This window comes from Poecilia formosa, unplaced genomic scaffold, assembly GCF_000485575.1.
Source record: "Poecilia formosa unplaced genomic scaffold, Poecilia_formosa-5.1.2 Scaffold451, whole genome shotgun sequence".
NCBI classification, from domain to species: Eukaryota; Metazoa; Chordata; class Actinopteri; order Cyprinodontiformes; family Poeciliidae; genus Poecilia; species Poecilia formosa.
In genome coordinates, this window is record NW_006800390.1 from 160367 (window position 1) to 177819 (window position 17453).

The 17453-nt window shown below is 38.7% G+C and overlaps 1 protein-coding gene across 1 annotated transcript in view; it reads right to left on the reverse strand.

Moving 5' to 3' along the window:
- Positions 1-3475: 3475 nt before the first annotated feature.
- The window catches only part of cckbra (cholecystokinin B receptor a), a 41115-nt gene continuing 27137 nt past the window's right edge, over positions 3476-17453 (reverse strand). Inside the window, exons 4-5 of the mRNA XM_007577701.2 lie at positions 8797-8924; positions 3476-6773 (exon numbers count right to left, since the gene is read on the reverse strand). Of these exons, the coding sequence (XP_007577763.1) occupies positions 6199-6773; positions 8797-8924 (703 nt within the window). The 3' untranslated portion in view covers positions 3476-6198. The remainder of the gene's footprint in view (positions 6774-8796; positions 8925-17453) is intronic.

Consider the following 17453-nt stretch of genomic DNA (forward strand, 5'->3'; position numbering starts at 1 on the left):
TAACCTTGGCTCCCAGAGCCCCCAGCAGCCCCAGGCAGACAAACACCAGGACCCCACAGAGTAGCCACACAACACAGATGCAAGTTGATGGCAAAGCACAGGAAACAGCAGTTCCTAGGCTATATGGAGAGAGAAACACAGGGAACCAAAACACCAACCCGTCCCTGCTGTGACGTACCCCAATGCAGGTGGGACATCCTCATGACCCTTATGCGACAAACCAGGAACCCTCTGATCTTCCCCATGACACACCACCAACGCTCCCAAAGTTGTCCTGTGACATTCAATAAATGAAAGTGTGGAGAAAAAACAGAATAAAGCTTAGGAGGAACTTCAAAAACAAAAAAAATTAACAGAAGTAAGACATTTACTGGAACAAAGTCCAGCAACCATTGCTTTGACTGCTGGGCAAAACCTTCTTTCTAATCCATTGTTCTGATTCTATGTCCTTCCCTGTTTAGATAATGAAAACGTTCAACTCTTACCAACTTTCAGAACAGGTATTGTCACAAACTTGACCAGCCAATTAAAAGTAGACTTAAGAAAATATAGTCACGGTTTTCCCACTACATTCTTTGAACTGCTGTCGTAGATAAAACGCTGTTTCCTGACTGGAGCTGATTCAAAATAAAAATTTAAAGGATATATTAAAGTTATTGTAAAGGAGATCAAGTACAAATTGCAACAAATTTCCATTAAAACCTTCCTTTAAAGGAAATTTGTAGTCACAACTTTAGGCTCATTCTAATGTTTCCAGCACCCGAACAAATTCATTCACTGAAAAATAATTGAAAGCAAAAACAGGCAAAAGAATGGAAATCACTCATTGTTTCCTGACTTAATTACAAAAGAACGCAGAGGGGAAGCTGTCAGGCTGAGTGTTTACAAGTGAAGCTCTCTGGGATTTCTGTTTGCCAATTGTCAGTCCGGGAGCCGAGCTCGCCGCCGCTGCCTGTAAAGCGCTCTCGGACTGTGCTTGTGCCTGCAAAATCTCTGCTGTCACCCACACGCTATTGTCATTCATGTATTTATACGCCTCTGCTGTGAAAAGGATAAAAGCTGGGTGGTGGGTGGGTGGGTAGCTGAAGGGCTGCAGGGACACGGAGTGCAACCGGATGGCATGAAAGACAAGGACCAAACTTGAAAGTGACAAGACATGACAGCGCTAAGCTGTCAGCACTCACCGTATGTAGGACAAAAAGCAGCACATCACACTCCTTAACACGAATCCTGTTATTGCTGTGCTGCTGGAGCCAACTGATGCAATTAGGGTACTACTCCATGTTGGGATGCAGTGTTAAGTTATTCACTGCAGGACAATCACATCCATGTTTTGGAGTAGTAGATTAAATTCATGAATGGAAATATGAATTGTTTCCATACAAATTTGATTTGGTAATGAACAAATGTGACAATGTTCATAATTTAACAAGTTAAACAACAGCCAATGACTGAATCCTCTAAATTACAGCTGACTGACTCTTACCGTTTGCCAAAAAAGCATCTTATGCCACACAGAGAGCGTCCAGAATGTCCTTGTGTGCATATTTTAGTGACCTTGAATAATCTCTGGAACCTAATAAAATTGGATTCTTGGATTCTCTCTCAGTTTAAAGACTGTGCCCCCCCCCAAAAAAAACTATCCTGTTTTTCTTATCGGCTGACCAGAGCAGCATGGCTTCCCTCTCTCCAAAGCCGTCCTCTGATTGGTTAATCTCCACCTTGTGACCACCGGCACGAGGACCAAGGCCTCAATAAGTGGGCCGTGCTTTGCCCCTGCGCCACCACAGCACCCCCACTCAGTGACTTTTTAAAGACCATATTTTCTTCATATACAATTAGATTCTGGTGGCTGGAAATTACTGTAAGGCATTTCTTCAACTTTCTTAATGACTTCTCTTTAAATAAACAGAAGTTAGCTTTCAAGCTAACTGTTAGTAAAACTAATAGCTTTTCAAATACAATAAAAGCACATTTTAAAATATCCTGACACGTATATGTGCTCTGTTATCTAAATCACTGACCACCGTCTCATCAGTCACAGTTTATATAGATATGTCTGTGTAATTTAGATTTCATAAAACTATAACATAAATATCAAAGTGAAATTTAGGCAGTAAATATCTAAATCAAAAGCCGACACTAACCTGAACCACTATAGGTTTCGTTGGAGCCTAGCTTAGCAACATAATCTTTTTGATCTACTTTTGTGGCTATATTCTGGCTTGGTATAAAGGTTTCTCATTCCCAAGGTTGCATAAAAAATTTGGAAATCAACTTCATTGGCCTTTAAAAACATCTAAAAGCCTCCCATGATTGGAGCAGTTTGAGTTCAGTTTTGCTAATTGAAAGTGCACAGCAGGAAAAGGTCAGAGTAACACCTTTCATCCAGCAAATGGGAGCTTTGTACTTAAGTAAAGTATTTGGAAACACAATACAGTGACCACAGAGAATAACTGAGCAGAGTAAGTGAGGATAAATGCAGCACTACTCTCTGCAATTTGCTACAGAGATGGGCCACACTAGAAGGTCTAACCAGCCTTTCAGTGATGGACTGTTAGAGCTTATTGAGCTATGTTATATCCCAATAGTATTGTCTACATCAGCATTCAGTGTAGACCAGCAACTCGACTGACTGCAGATTTCAGTTTCATAACCAACTCTGTCTGAGCCCCATTTGTTATACAGCAGAGTGGATGAACGCCATAAAACTCCCTAATTCCATTTTCTTTATTTCTCCAGGAAGTTAAACTCCGCTGTTTTTATCAAGATGGGTGAACATAAGATGGTGCTGCAAATACCTTAAAGTTTGCGGATTTATAAAGGTGTGTGTATCATCTCATGTTTCAATTATCAAATAAGGTTGAATCATTCACTAAAACCAATATGGTACAACTGGTTTCAAAACTGACCTAAATTAGAGAGTTATTGTGTCATTATATCATTTGAACGACTAAGAAGAAAACGCAGAAGTTTTCCGCCATACGCCTCATCATGGTCTATTCAGAGAAGGATTAAAGTGGAAAGAAGCAAAACAGGAAATGGAAAATCTGGTTCTTGGTCAAACTGTCCTCAGCTTCCCAGAATAACAAATCTCTAGTACCTCTAGTACCTCCTCTACTTGATTCAACTCGACTTTTAGGGTTTTCAGCATCTTTTTTATTTCTACTTGAAATGACATGAGCTGAAAATGTGACCTCAGTCGACTGCATGTCATTTATTGGCTTGGGGCTGTTGTAACTGATTGAGTTATTGGAGTGAATCCATTACATGGTTTGTTGCATACAAATCCCGTCACTTTTCTGGCTGCCTTTTCATGAGAACCTGCGTACATTGTGGTGGTGGAAAACAACCCAAACCTTGTAGAGTTTAGTAGAGCCAAGTTGAGTTGAACCAAAAAGTGTTTGCTGACCCCAATTCATCACAACTAAGTTACACTGGATAAACATAAGTGAATTTAATACAATGTTTTAACTCAAGTTTTTTCTGCTTTCATTTTTATTAAATTATTACTTGTCGACACAACAGCATTAGCACACAAACAACACTGTTGCACAACATTAAACAACCATTTTCTAGATAAGCATGGACATATACACACACATTTTCCACATCAGATATTTCATGTTTACATTTACTTCCCTTCCTGCACTTCGTGTTTGATGTTAAGAAGGACTTCACACTGAATAAAACCCACAAAACTGTTTTGAAAATGGGAAGCCTTTCCATGAGCATCTCATCACATGCAGTGGATATAAAAAGTCAGCCTATAATGTGAAAGGAGCAGACATGATTGCATAAGTGTGTAACCATCAGAGGATTCTTTTTGATTCAGTTTCAGGTTACTTGAATTCACACTTGGGCCAGAAATAAAGTTTAGCTGTTGAGACTTTTGATCCTTTGTAGTTTCTTACTTTCAGGTAAAAATGTCTAAATTGTACAAAGGTATTAATAAGGAGAAGGGTACAAAAAAATCCACAGCATGATGGCACAGTAAAGATAGTCATCAATAAATGGAGAAAATTTGGAATAACAGTAATTAAAACTGAGTGTTTGATAAAAAAAAAAGGCAACACAGAAACTAGTCACAGCACTATTTATTCCAATTTTTCTCCTCCAACAATTTTATTATATCATGGTTATGAAATGATTGGTCGTGATTTCATTTCTCTTTACAAAAAACCTGGTATTTTACTAAAAACGGTGTAGACACTTTTATCCACTGCATGGCCACAATATCTTGACCCCATGGGCCCTATAGTGGCGCAGCTCTGTTGAATCCCATCCGGTTGTATCTGCCTATGAAGATCATGCCCTGCTAGCATAATGCTACAGCAAAGGCAGTCATGTCTTTGTATCTTATCTTGTAATTGAATAAATCAGGTGGTTTATTGTTTTATTGTAGTTCTATATCCATCATGCAGCCAGGACTGCAGGTGAAAAAATTTACAGAAAAAAACTGGCAGAATAACATGATGAACTGAAGTGAAATAAATAAAAAAAACCCAGTGCAAAGGCGTCCTAGTAACCAATCTGTCTTTGATTTTTTCCCCAACACAATCTTAATCTATAGAAATGTTCTCCCATTCTAGGGATTGCATTTTCCTTTTGTACCTTTCTTTCTAGCACATTTAAAGTCTGTCCTTTGCAAAGCCTGAAAGACCCTTTGGGATAAACTGTTACACGCTGTTCTTAATGCTTAGATAAGACACTAACAGGGAAAATTTAAATTGGAAAAGTGAAGAGTTTTCAAACCTTCTGGATATTTGCAATGGAATATTACACTGCATACCTACAACATGCTAACATATCACACATCTTGCATTGCCTGCTTGAAAAACACGATTCAAGTAAAACTTTATTTTGGGTCCTTTTTTGGACTTGGATAATTCAAAACATTTGAATTCTACCTTTTGTAGAATGTACATGTCTTTTATGAATTTACATACTTTCTTTAGCTCTTCTTAGCTATTTTTCTTAAGCAGACAAAGACAATCGTGCTCATACAGTAGCCTTTGGCTATTTCAATGTAATTGTGTCTGGGGCTCTAGGTTGCGCTCATGGATATCTGAAGGTTCAAATGATTTCTTTTAGAAAATAAATTATATTATTCATTGAATGACAATGCAGTGCCTTACAAAGGTGATAATACACCTGAAACTTAAATTTTTCCTTTATGTCTTGCTAGAGGCACTAATTTTGATTTATTTTATTGGGTTTTATGTGTTTATGAACAACAGTATTGTAACAGTAATGCATTTGTACTCTTCCCACTGACACCCATAAATGAAATCTGATGCAACCAATTGCCCCAAAGTTAGTAATCCTAGCTATAAGTAATTTAATACAAATATAAACTTAGCTGAACATTATTGAACAAACAGCGCCATGCAGACCAATGGACACAGGTCAGGGAGAAAGTTGCTGAGAGACATTTAAAATACGTTTAGTTTAGAAAACTATAACACTTTTCAATATATCTCAGTTACTCATTGAATCTGATGGGATAAATACAAAAGCGCTGTATACTTTTCAGATATTTATTTGTAAAACAAAAATGTGTATTTTTGTATTTTTTCCTTAATGTCCAAAATTGTGCGGTAGTTTGTTTTGCTACATTGCTGTTTGCGGTTGACAGAATCTGGAAAAGCTCAAGAGGTTTTAATACCTTTGTAAGGCACAGCAGACTTTCACGAAAAATCATGGTGTTACACAGCAATGAACTGAAAAGAAGCTAAAAATGTAATGAGAAATTTTTCTGACAAAACATTTTTCATTGGCACATTCACAACATAAAGACGATATTTATGTATACAGTTTGTAACTTTTGTTTTCACCGAGAGAAGTTCATTCCAGCAAATGAACAAGAAATCATGACAGACAAAGCTACAAGAGCACAGGCACTATGATGTTCTCTTTTTGGATGCAATAAGGCTCTTGCTGCCAATAAAAAGAGGTAAAAGAATGTCACCACGTTGAAACGGCGCTTTCCACGCCTTGCTTTCTGCAATCATGCACACAGAATTTGAGCAAGACCTTTTCAGAGAGGCCTTTAAATGAGGACGTGGATATTACTCAGCTCGTGACTCACAGCATATTAGGATGAGGACTGACAAACGGAAGATTGAAAAAACAGATGGTGCACTCAACGATGCCTGCTGACAGCCTCCGATGCGACCCCCTCACTCCCCTTCAGGCTCAGCAGGTACCAACGGTGCTGACGGTGGTGTAGCTAAACTTGGACATGGAGGTCACCATCGATGTGCCCATGGAGGTGGCGTTGATGCCATCTTCCCCCTCTCTCCTCCGGCGCCACCAGATCCGGCGGCAAAGGCGGTTGCGGCAGCAGCAGGCGAACGTGGACAGCAGCGCCTTTCGGAAACGCGTGTTCATGAAGCAGTAAATGATGGGGTTGACGCAGGCCGATGTGTAGGATAGTAGGTGGATGAAAGAGATGGGCGCTCCAGAAAGGGCACTTTCGGCGGACTTGTTGTCGAAGGCCTTCCAGGTGTTGACTGAGTACAAGGGCATCCAGCAGATGAAGAAGAGAGCTACGATCACCATCAGCATGCGGATGACTCGCCTCTTGGCTTGCAGCTTAGCCTCGGAGGTGTTGCTACGGGCACGCTCAGCCTTGTTCAGGATGGTGGTCGTTGAGGACGAGAGGGTGGGAAGCTCCACAGCAAATGATGGCTTTTTGGAAACCTGGATGTAGCAGCCATCGTCATCATCACTTGGGCCTGCCGTAGCCCTGCCTACACCATTCTTCTGACCTATGAAGGAACCAGGTACACTGTCAGATTGGGACATTTTTACATAGGTAAAGCAAACAAATTATAGGCATTTAATAAATTTATTACTGATACTTAAGAATACAGTCCAATCAAGTGGCAAAGGTCCAAGAACTGCCAATACTTTTTGGTAATACTTTTGAACAGTAGCATTTTGACAAGAAGGGCTGTTAGTCCTATAATCGGTGGGTCGCCGGTTTGCTTCCTGCTCTGTCCGCCTCTGTCGTGTCCTTGGGCAAGACATTTTACCTGTCTCGCCTGCTGGTGTTGGTCAGGACCAATGGGACAAAGCGGCCACTTCTGCAGCTTTCCATCACCAGTTTGTGAATATGTGCGTGAATGGGAATGACTGATTTTACTGTGAAACGTCTTTGAGAAGTGTTGAAAATATAAGTCTGATTTAATTTCATGAAGTGCTTTTTAAGACTTTAAAGGTTTTAGTTTTTCTGCTTCAACCTCATGGAATAGTTTCCATTCAGAGCTTAAACTTAAACATTAGTGTCTCTAAGTGTATTTAAGACCACGATAGATAGATCCTATTACGTTTAAGTTGCAAAAGTGCAGTTGTTTTACTTGGGGCCTTTCACATTTGTTTTATTGTTAAGTCTATATTTATTGTGACTGTGTGGTAACTGAGGCCAGGTCTCTCCTGTAAAAGAGAGCTTTTAATCTCAATGAGACAAACCTGGTGAAATAATGTTTATTAATGTTATTAAGTAACAGGATGGACAGTAGAGGTTGTTGCAAAGTTATACGTGATCATTTATCTTTTATAAGTTATAGTGGAAAAGCATTTTTCTGGGAAGAAAAAGCTGAAAGCTACCATGTGTTACAATCCATTTGTAGGATTGGTTCTAATCCAAGGAAGTGGTCTTTCTCCCAATTATACCCAAGGACACTGCCATGAATAAGACTAAGCTCAAATGTCATCCAAGAATAACAATCCAGGCACAATCCGCTGAAGATCTGTGGATTTTTCTCCTTGATGTAACGTCATGTAGCTTTGTCACAAGTCAAAAATGATCAAATGTGTGGCTACTAAACACAATGTAATTTATAACTTGTTTTATTGTTCTCCAGTGGAACCATAAAATGTTTTGAAAAGAAAGAAGAATGGTGAGGCTATAAAACATTGTTACGACTGTAAAATGGTAAAGTGCTCATAACTTCATGGACCGCTCCAATCACTGTAAATCAGTACTTGAGACTATTTTTAGTGGAAGTGCTCTACTGAAGGACGACCTATTGGACTGGAAACTGTGGTGGAGGTTGGTGAGAAGGAAGGCCAAAATCAGGATGGTTGGATACAAATTTACATCATATATTTTAGATATTTTTGTTTAAAAAAAAAAGTGTCTTTTTTTTCTAATTCGCTATCGCATAAAACTCCAATAAAACACATTGAAGTTTGTGGTAATATGTCAAAATTTGAAATAAGATATACGTTCAGGTGCTTTTTAAAACACATAATACAGTTTTATTATTTGTGTACTTCAGTGTGGTCATCAGGAAGGAATGTCAGATGTTTCGGAGGGAATGTTAATCATTTTCTGCTACATATAAGAGTAAAAAGTGTAACCCTGGGTTATTTTTTCCTGGCACTGCCTTGATGAACTCACTGCTGTCTAGTTTATGTTGAAGCTGATTATCCTGACACATACAGCAAGTATAATTCGCCAGTCGAGACGCTGTTTCAGCTTTTCCAGACAGGATTATCCTGTAGCTCCTGCATGAGATATCACTCCAGTGTGGCTTGGCATTAGGAAGACTGGAAAGGAAGTGCAATTTTGGATGTCACAGGTGCAAAATCTGTGGGTGTTCAAAAAATATGTCAGTCTCTGCTTGAGGCAAAATAAACAAGAATCCCATTGTACTGCAGTAAAAAACTTAGGTAGATGCTTTCATCTCTTCCTCTAACACAGCTAATCAGAGTAAATCTGGTTAGTGAAATCAGCAGGAACAAGGAGCTTTTTGAAGGTCGGAGTGGATTTGTGACGGATCTCACCAGCGGTCTCTTTGTTCTGGCTCAGCTCGAACTGAATGCCTCGGTACAGCTCCCTGGAGATCAGACCATAGGCTATAATCATCACCACGCCCGGGATGAAGAACAGAATGATCAGCAGCAGAACATACCTGCAAAGAGAGAGAGAAACATGGCACAGAGCTGAACAAGTTGGATGTGAACCTGAGGTTTTCTCAGTTAGCCTAAACGCCTCAGAGCGTATGTTGTTCAGCCATGCTGGAGGCCGTCCAGATGGCTCCAAACTGCTCTCCGAGAGCACTGCGGCACACACTCCATCCTATTAAGATGTTTACTTACAGCACAGGGGGCGTTCCTGCTGAGGCAACATTTTTATGTATCAACATATTTCTCATCAGCTTCAGTGGGAGATATTTACAAAGCAGATTGAGTGCATAAGGATTCCCTCTTGTCAGTAGTTAGAACCGTCTTTTCTCTCCCGAACGCCACAGGGAGATGAGGGCGACATTTGTAAAAAACTAACTTGTGTTCTGTGTTTTTCTACTTAGCCAGTTAAATATGACATCAAATCTTAGTCCTGTATATCAGAGCACATCAATTTCAGAACCACAATGGATAATTTATTTGGCAGTCATTTAGTTTTGAGGTTCTGCTGACATTTCGGAGGAACATTTACAGTTGTTTCTCATCTCATCAGAGCTCAGCTATGAAAAGTTGATATTAGACTTTTAGTAATATCCAGATCCAGCACTTTGCAAGTTTCAGACCCCTTGAAATAACCAAGGTCCGGCAAAATGCAAACAAAAAACAATGGCCTAAAAACTATTTTTTTTCTTGCTTTCTTTTCAAAAACGGAAAATATTTTCAAAAAGTGGATTCTATTTCAGTCATCCTTTTGACGAGTTGTACAACATTTTTGTTGTTGCTTAATTACAAGAATGTAGTTGTGATATTAGCAGAATAAAGACGCAAAAGTAAAATAGGCTCTTAAGATTACAAGGGAAGCTTATATAAAGTTATCAAGATCTGACGGTACCATGTAATTCTTCCTTCTAAATAGATACATCCAGCATCCTCTGATCATGAATCGCATTTGTTTCTACAAATACAGGCCGATTAAGTTAGCTAATATACCAGGGAAACCGGAAAAGTGCTGCACTAATAGGATAAAAAAAGGACGATCAGCTGCCACTTTGATCAACAATAATAGTCTTTGGTCACATGCAGAGGATCCCCTTCTTTATGAAGGATGTCCGCCTTGCAGATCAGTCAACACATAAAAGCGGCACCAAAGAAGAAGAGGTGGTGTTTCTTTCACTGTGATATTCTAATGTCTTCCTGGGCAGCACTCTGAACTCTTATTCATTCCTAGTTTAAAGAGAAAACTTCAAAGTATTCCATCAGCTAGCTGTTTGATAATGTGAAATATCTTTTAGACAAAAACCTCCTGGGACCCAAGTGGGTGCAAAAACTATATATATATATATATTTATATAAAACATGCATATGTGTGTTTGTGTGTTTGGTCTAAATGTAGAAAGATTGCTGGATGTGAAGCAGGGGAATAGATGGAGAGAAAAACAAACCTATTGAATATTAATAGGTATCTGACTGTTCCCACAGCACCCAAAAGCTACGTGATTATCAACCAGCAGAGTTGTGTTTTGGTTTAAACTAATCAGCAGAGGGAAAAAAAGGATTTACATGTGTTATACATCTGCTTTACATAATGATAATTTCCCCACCAGCTGATACAGCTGCAAAGGTGAACCGAGCTCATCACGGCACAACAAAAATTAAAACATCTATAAAACTCATATTGCTACTGAACATGAAACTTGATAACTGTTAACTTAATTTGAACACATCTTTTCCACCTATATGTAAAACCCATCCACCCTCGGAAACATTGTTTTATGTTTTGAAACTATAGCATACAAACAGTGTAAACTCCAATTTGAAATCCTTAGGGCTTATATGTCTTAGGAAATATATATGAAATAATTTAAAATGTGCAGAGTGGTATAGATTCCAGACATGGAAGGCTTTCCAGAGTGTTTCACTGGTAGAAATCATATTGTGTGGAAATTATATCAGGTAGCGAAATGTGTTTCACATGTGCTAGTAATCCTAGTGACATTTTTTACATGTGAAAACAATATGATATAGTTACCCGTGTTTCACATGTGAAAATGATATTGTAGACTAATATGTTTCTCATGTGAAAACTATAGCAGTGAAATGTGTTTCGCATGTTGAACATTAAATCATGATGTGAAACTTTTCCACGTGGAAATCATATTTTTGCTTCTTTGCCATTTTGCTCTAATGATTTTCAACCGAGGTACAAAGTGTTGTCGTTGTTTTCACATGTGAAACACGTTTTTACGACGTTGTCACATTATCGTTCAGTGCCATCCATCCAGTTGTGATAAACATGTGAACTTAGCATTTTATTCTGTAAGTGTTCCTGCTTCAGTAACTCTCCCCATGTGAAAAACCTGTCTGCTGGAGTAATTTTAAAGACAGCGATGTTACCTAGATCTGAGATGCATTTATTCTGTCATAACTTTACTCATCTTTACCCTTAACCTCACCAACCAGACTAATTATTTCTTCCACTTCTTGAAATTCGGAGGCCTGATAGGCGGCTGCAACACAAAAGCCTGTCGAGAGGAGAGAGGTAGAGTGTTTTACTGTGCTCTGCTTTGCTCCTGACTGTGTTACCCCTCAAGGTCCAACGTTCCTTACGTCTGGATCTCAGAGGTCTATGACTGCAGATGCTCAAACGTATTGTGATTGTGTTTCTGTACTAATCCAGGCCTGCAGAATCTCCCAAGCAACAAAGCAGCGTTTACTGGTCCACAGGGAGCATGCGTTGCTGATGAATTGAAGGCTTTTCTCACACAGAGAAGCTCAGACTGCAGCAGCAGTAATTGTTTCTGTCCTGACCTTTTCCAGAAATGTTATTCTTCCTCAGCAAAACGTAGGGAGTAGATGGCAATTACATTCATTTTAAAATGACAAGGAAATTGTAATAGTGAGAGAAAAAAACATTAGTATCTCGATCAATTTTATCGTTTTTAGTGCCATCCATTATGGATATTTAAAAAAAAAGTTTCTGGTTCCCACTTTATTTTTAAGAACAACCATTCAAACTTTTACAACTTTCATCAGTCCAAAATGTCAATAATTTAAGAGCTTTTTCAGAAATATTGCAGAATCCTTCCAATGTCCTCACATTTATACTGGCTTGAGAACAAAAAGGTGCAATATAACACAGCAATTAAGATTGTGCAGGTGCAAAAAGTGAGTTCATTATTGGTTGCAGTTATACATCTGATTTAGAAATTAACTATGAAGCTGCACCTGCTTTAGATGATGTGTTAACAGAACATGGATGCAGCATCCAGAATGTTCTTAAAACCTTTCTCTAAGCGTTAGTTTCCAGAGAAAACCCAAACGCATCTTATTTTTGTTTTATTGTGGCCCAGTCAAAGCCTAGAACTGCATTCTACTGAGAATGCTTCTCTGTATTAAAATATTGGATTAAAATACATTGAATGAATGTGAAAAAGTAAGTGAATGCATACTTTATTCTCATAAATTAGATAAAAATATACATTTTTAAAACTGTGGGGCTTAATGTTGTTACTGTTTCTAAATGCATAAATCATTTATCTGCAGATCTAATAAAAAAAACACTCCAGATAAATTATCTGTCTTCACAAATCAGTTTCTGTGCTGCGTTTAGATCATTTGTTACACAGCTGCAATTCTGAGTCAAAGTCATTCATCCATCACAGCTCTGCTTGGATTAAAGGAAGATTTAAGACTACTATTTATCTTAAAACTTTCCCCTCGAATCACACCAGTGGCATCATATTCACATTGATGATCACATGATGAGAGCAACCATCAGTCAGCTGGCCGTCTGCTGTCTTCAGTCTGCAGCAACAGGAAACCAACAGCAGCCTGCAGAGGAACTGAGACTGACTCGCAGTCGTAGTCAGGCACCAGGTCACCAGCTCCAGCTGTGGGTTAGCCCTGCCAGCGGCTCATGCATCACTCCGCCTCAAACGCCACCTATTTCACAAAGAGTCGGGGATGTAATTCAGTGCGACACTTTCTGGAGTGACTCTCCTTTCTCTGGTTCCTACGGTTCACAGTTATGGCAACAGGTTCAGGAGCTGTTTGCTGGAGTAGAGCAACTAGGTGATGGGAATCGGGTACAGATTTCTTCTGTTGTAAACATGTCAGATTACCAAGCTAATTTCATTATTAGGCAAATAAAAAGCAATTTTTAAATGAGGATGTTATTTATTTGTGGGAAAAGCTATCCAAAACAACCTGACATTATTGTTAAACCATTAACTGATTAATTATTATGTTTGTTTTTGGAGAGTTTAGTTAAATTTCACTAGCCGCAACCAGTCCCAAACCCGTAAAATCAAAAAATCACTTATATAAAACCTGTGTGAAAACATTAATTAGGCTAAAAAATCTGAAAAGCAACCAATCTAAAAAAAATTCAAACGATTGAAAAACAATCGTTTTTAGCTTTTAAATATTTTAAGGCTAAAAGATATTAAAAATTACAAATTAAAAAATACAAACACAAAAAAACAAATTCAAACAATTAATCATGTGTATCTATCAGTCTAGAAAGGTTTACAAAACCATTTGTAAGAATTTGATACTCAAATTGAAGGCTTTGTGGAGGTCTAGTCAAAGTCCAAACTTAAAACCAATTGAGATTCTATGGATATGACCTTAAACTGTTTGTTCATACTATAAAACATCAGATTTTAACCTAAATCAGTGTTTCTCAACCCTGGTCCTCACTGCCCCCCTGTCCTGCACGTTTTAGGTATTTCCCTTCTGCCACACACCTGAATTGTATCTCTGGGTGATTAACAGGCTTCTGCAGTACTTGATGGTCATTCAATCATTTGAATAAGCTGTTCTGGAATGGAGGCACATCTAAAACATGCAGAGCAGGGGGGCGCTGAGGACCAGGGTTGAGAAACACTGACCTAAATTAAACTATTATACAAAGAGAAATCTAAAACCTAAAACAAACACTATTGGATTGTTTTTTTCCTCCTCAGAAAATTAAGAAATCACTTTAAATTGTCTTTTTGTATTTCCTCAGGTTGTCTAATATAAAATGTATTTTGATCTTATTCGTAAAGGTGGTAAAAAAGGAAAACCTGCATCATTCTGTAAGGAAGAAATACATTTTCACACCAGACCATATGAAGTTCCTCGTCTTTTTCTTAAACTGGGAAGCAGAAAAGGGTGAACGGTAATTTGTCAAACCCGCCGTGAAGGCACAAGTCACCAACAGTTTGAGCAGGAAATCTGAGCGTAATTACCAAAATGAGCTGATCAGCATGCAACTTCTTTTCCCAAACGTGTGCAATCGGGAGAACGTCATCTGATTGCACCATTCTGAAGAAGAAGCTACCGGCAACACACATGCAAATGACACCATTTGACTGAATTTCAACTTTTTCTCCTTATATTTGGAGGGAGGAAAAAGGAAACAATATTCCACAAGCTTTCATCAACACTTCCCTGCTGTGGTTAAAGAGACAGATCTACCTAATAATTGTTAAATAAGTGAATCTTTCTAATTTCCTGCTCTCACCAGGTCTGCTCCGCCTGCTCACTGGGCCAGTCCAGGCGGCACATGTTCCCCACCGTCCCGTTGCCCTTGGGGAAGGACTTGAGGACGTTGAAGACGGGGTAGGGCACCATGACGAGCAGTGACACCACCCAGGTGGCGGCAATGACGCGGTAGGCGTGGGAGCGGGTCTGCCAGGCGCGGGACTTGAGCGGGTTACAGATGGCGCTGTATCGCTCGATGGCGATGGCCACCAGGCTGAAGGTGGAGATGCTGACGGAGACGCCTGCAGGTAGGAAGGAGGAGGTTAGCACTCTTTACCTTTTTTTTTTGTTTAATTTGCAAATTTCATTGAAATTCTTTTTTCCAAACTTCACTTCAGATAGTAAGTTAGTCATTTAATGCCATTGATAAGTTATCTCGTGCAAAATAAATGTTAATGTAGCCAAGAGGATAAAATGGTCCAGTTTGTCAAATCTGAATAATATCGATGTCAGGAGAGAAAATATTCCATATTTATATGAATTAATGCCAGCTTCACTCTCTGTAATGTGAGTCTCATTTTACTGCAAAACGTCTCAGTCTTCCACATATAAATTGTAAGAAATAAATCCCAGCGACTGCTTAACATCCAGAGTAGAAAAGCTCATATCACACATTTAAACAGTTTCTCACATCTACAGAGTAATGAAGTTAAAGTTATTAAATCTATGAGTAACTTTCCTAGTCTTTTCTGTTAGCCAAGGTTATGATTCAGCACAACGAACAGCTCAGCTAATGAATACACTCATTCAATAACCAGGATAGTGAAGAATAACAAGGTCATCCTGACAATACACAAAGACACACGATGTAGCAACATTTATATACAGTTAAAACTGAATAAAAGACAAAAACTCTTTTTTTTCTCACTATCAAAGTTAAATCAGACCAACGTTTTCTTGGCTTAGCTTAGATAGAATCACCCAAATTATTTCTCTTTGCTAAATGCTAGAGATTATCTTTTAGAAATTTTGTTTGGTAACATTATTTGGTCAGTCTCGGGGATAATTAAAATGTATGAATTGGGTCAAACGTTTTGGGTTTCCTCCCAGAAACTGGAGTTCTGGTCCATTCCTCCTGACAGAACTGGTAGAACTCAGTCAAATTTGACCTACCCACACCTGAGACTGAGATCAGGGCTTTGTGGTGGCCGCACCAAAACATTGACTTTGCAACCACTTTGGTTGAATGCTATGGGTTATTCTGCATTTGGAAGACCAACCTTTAACTTCCTGGCTTTCATATTTCTACATAAGGTTCTTTCCTCCTGGTGGTATCTATTTTATGAAGTGCACCATTTCCTCTTGCATCAAAACAACACCATCGCCAGTTGGTGCTGGCGATCCAACAAACACTTCCATGTTAGTGTCGTCAAACCACAGAATATGTCTCTAAAAGTCAAGATCTTTGTCCCTGTGTGCATTTCATGCTTTTTTTGGAGTAATGTCAGTACAGGACAGTTTCACTGAAGATAATGTCACTGTCTTTGGTCAGTCTGCACTTTTTGGACCAAAAGACAGAACCTTCTTCCTGAGCAATTATAGACATGATGGTAGGACATTCCCATCATGTCTATATTTACATAAAATAGTTTGAACAGATGAATATGGTATCTTCAATCATTGGTAAATTGTTTCCAATGATAACCTAGATTTCTAGATTTCTCTCCCTGATATCTTGGCTGATCTCTTTTGGCTTTCCCATAATAAATTGTCCCTGGTGTGGCTTCAGAATGCATCCAATTAACTCTAAAGTCTCACTTAACCAATCAGATATTTCCAAAGGCATCATACTCTGGGCTTTCTCTCACTGTTTAAAGAGACAGTGATCATTCTGTGTAAATATCTCCTCACAGGTTTGGGATTTCCCCTAACTACCAACTGTGTTTTACTGTATTGTTGCTTTTGGCTCTTCTAACCCCTCAGGATAATAACTTGCTCTTTTCCAGAGAACTGCAGTGTTTCCTAAGGAGCGCAGAGTCTGGTCATTAGAGTCGTTCTCTTTGCACCAAAACAAGCAGCCAGCTGAGGCTTTTCTGTGCGGCGCTGACAGTGAACTAAATTAGCCCATAAAAGGGACAAGAAACCAAACCAATCAGTTACTGAGCCCTTCAAACCAAAATAAGGCTTTTAAAAAAATCTTAACAGATATAATGAATGTTATATAAACCCCTGTGATGTTAACTAAGCACATTTGTTCAATTATATGCCCCATCACCACTACAATATATATTTTAATTAAACGTACATCACTTTTTGTCCTCTCAATAAAGACTTGACATGTTCAGAGACAATCCAAGGCCAAGCTGGATTTGCATGTATGAATATGGATGACGTGCAGTGGAGTGGGGGAGTAAACCCAGCCTGTGCTCTGAGTGAGTCAAGGCGAGACAAATAGCATTAGCATGCCCATACCTGTGTGACAAAAACAGCAGCTAGGAGCAAGCACCTAATCCTGGATCTGCCAAGAAATAAATTCACAACATTGATCTGCTATTGATACGAGAAGCTGCAGAACGCAGCAGTCAACGAGGAAAATCCCAGATGCATTTTAATAAGCCAGATTATTATTGAGATTTTAATTTGTTACGGTAAATCGGTTAAAAAAGTGAAACTCATTTAGATTTAATGCACACCGAGTGGCCTATTTCAACCATTAATGAAAATTAAATTTGATGATTATGGCCCACAGCTTAATGAAAACCTCAAATATTGTTTCACTGAAAGTTTGAATATTACATAAGACAAATGCAAAAAAATAATTATGTTGTGGCCTGGAAAATCATGTGGATTTGTCTTAATCTTTACATAATGCTGTTAATGGAAAGTTTAATGGAAGAAAAAAATATGGGTTCAAAAAAAGGTGCTGAAGCAACGTGATAAAGCAAAAATAAATGCATTTTTAATTATATACTATCAAAGAGGCAGTTTTGATGAGTTTCCAGGCACATAGTGCCATTTTATAGCACAACCAAGTAACCATGTTACCTTCATCCATCCATCCATCCATC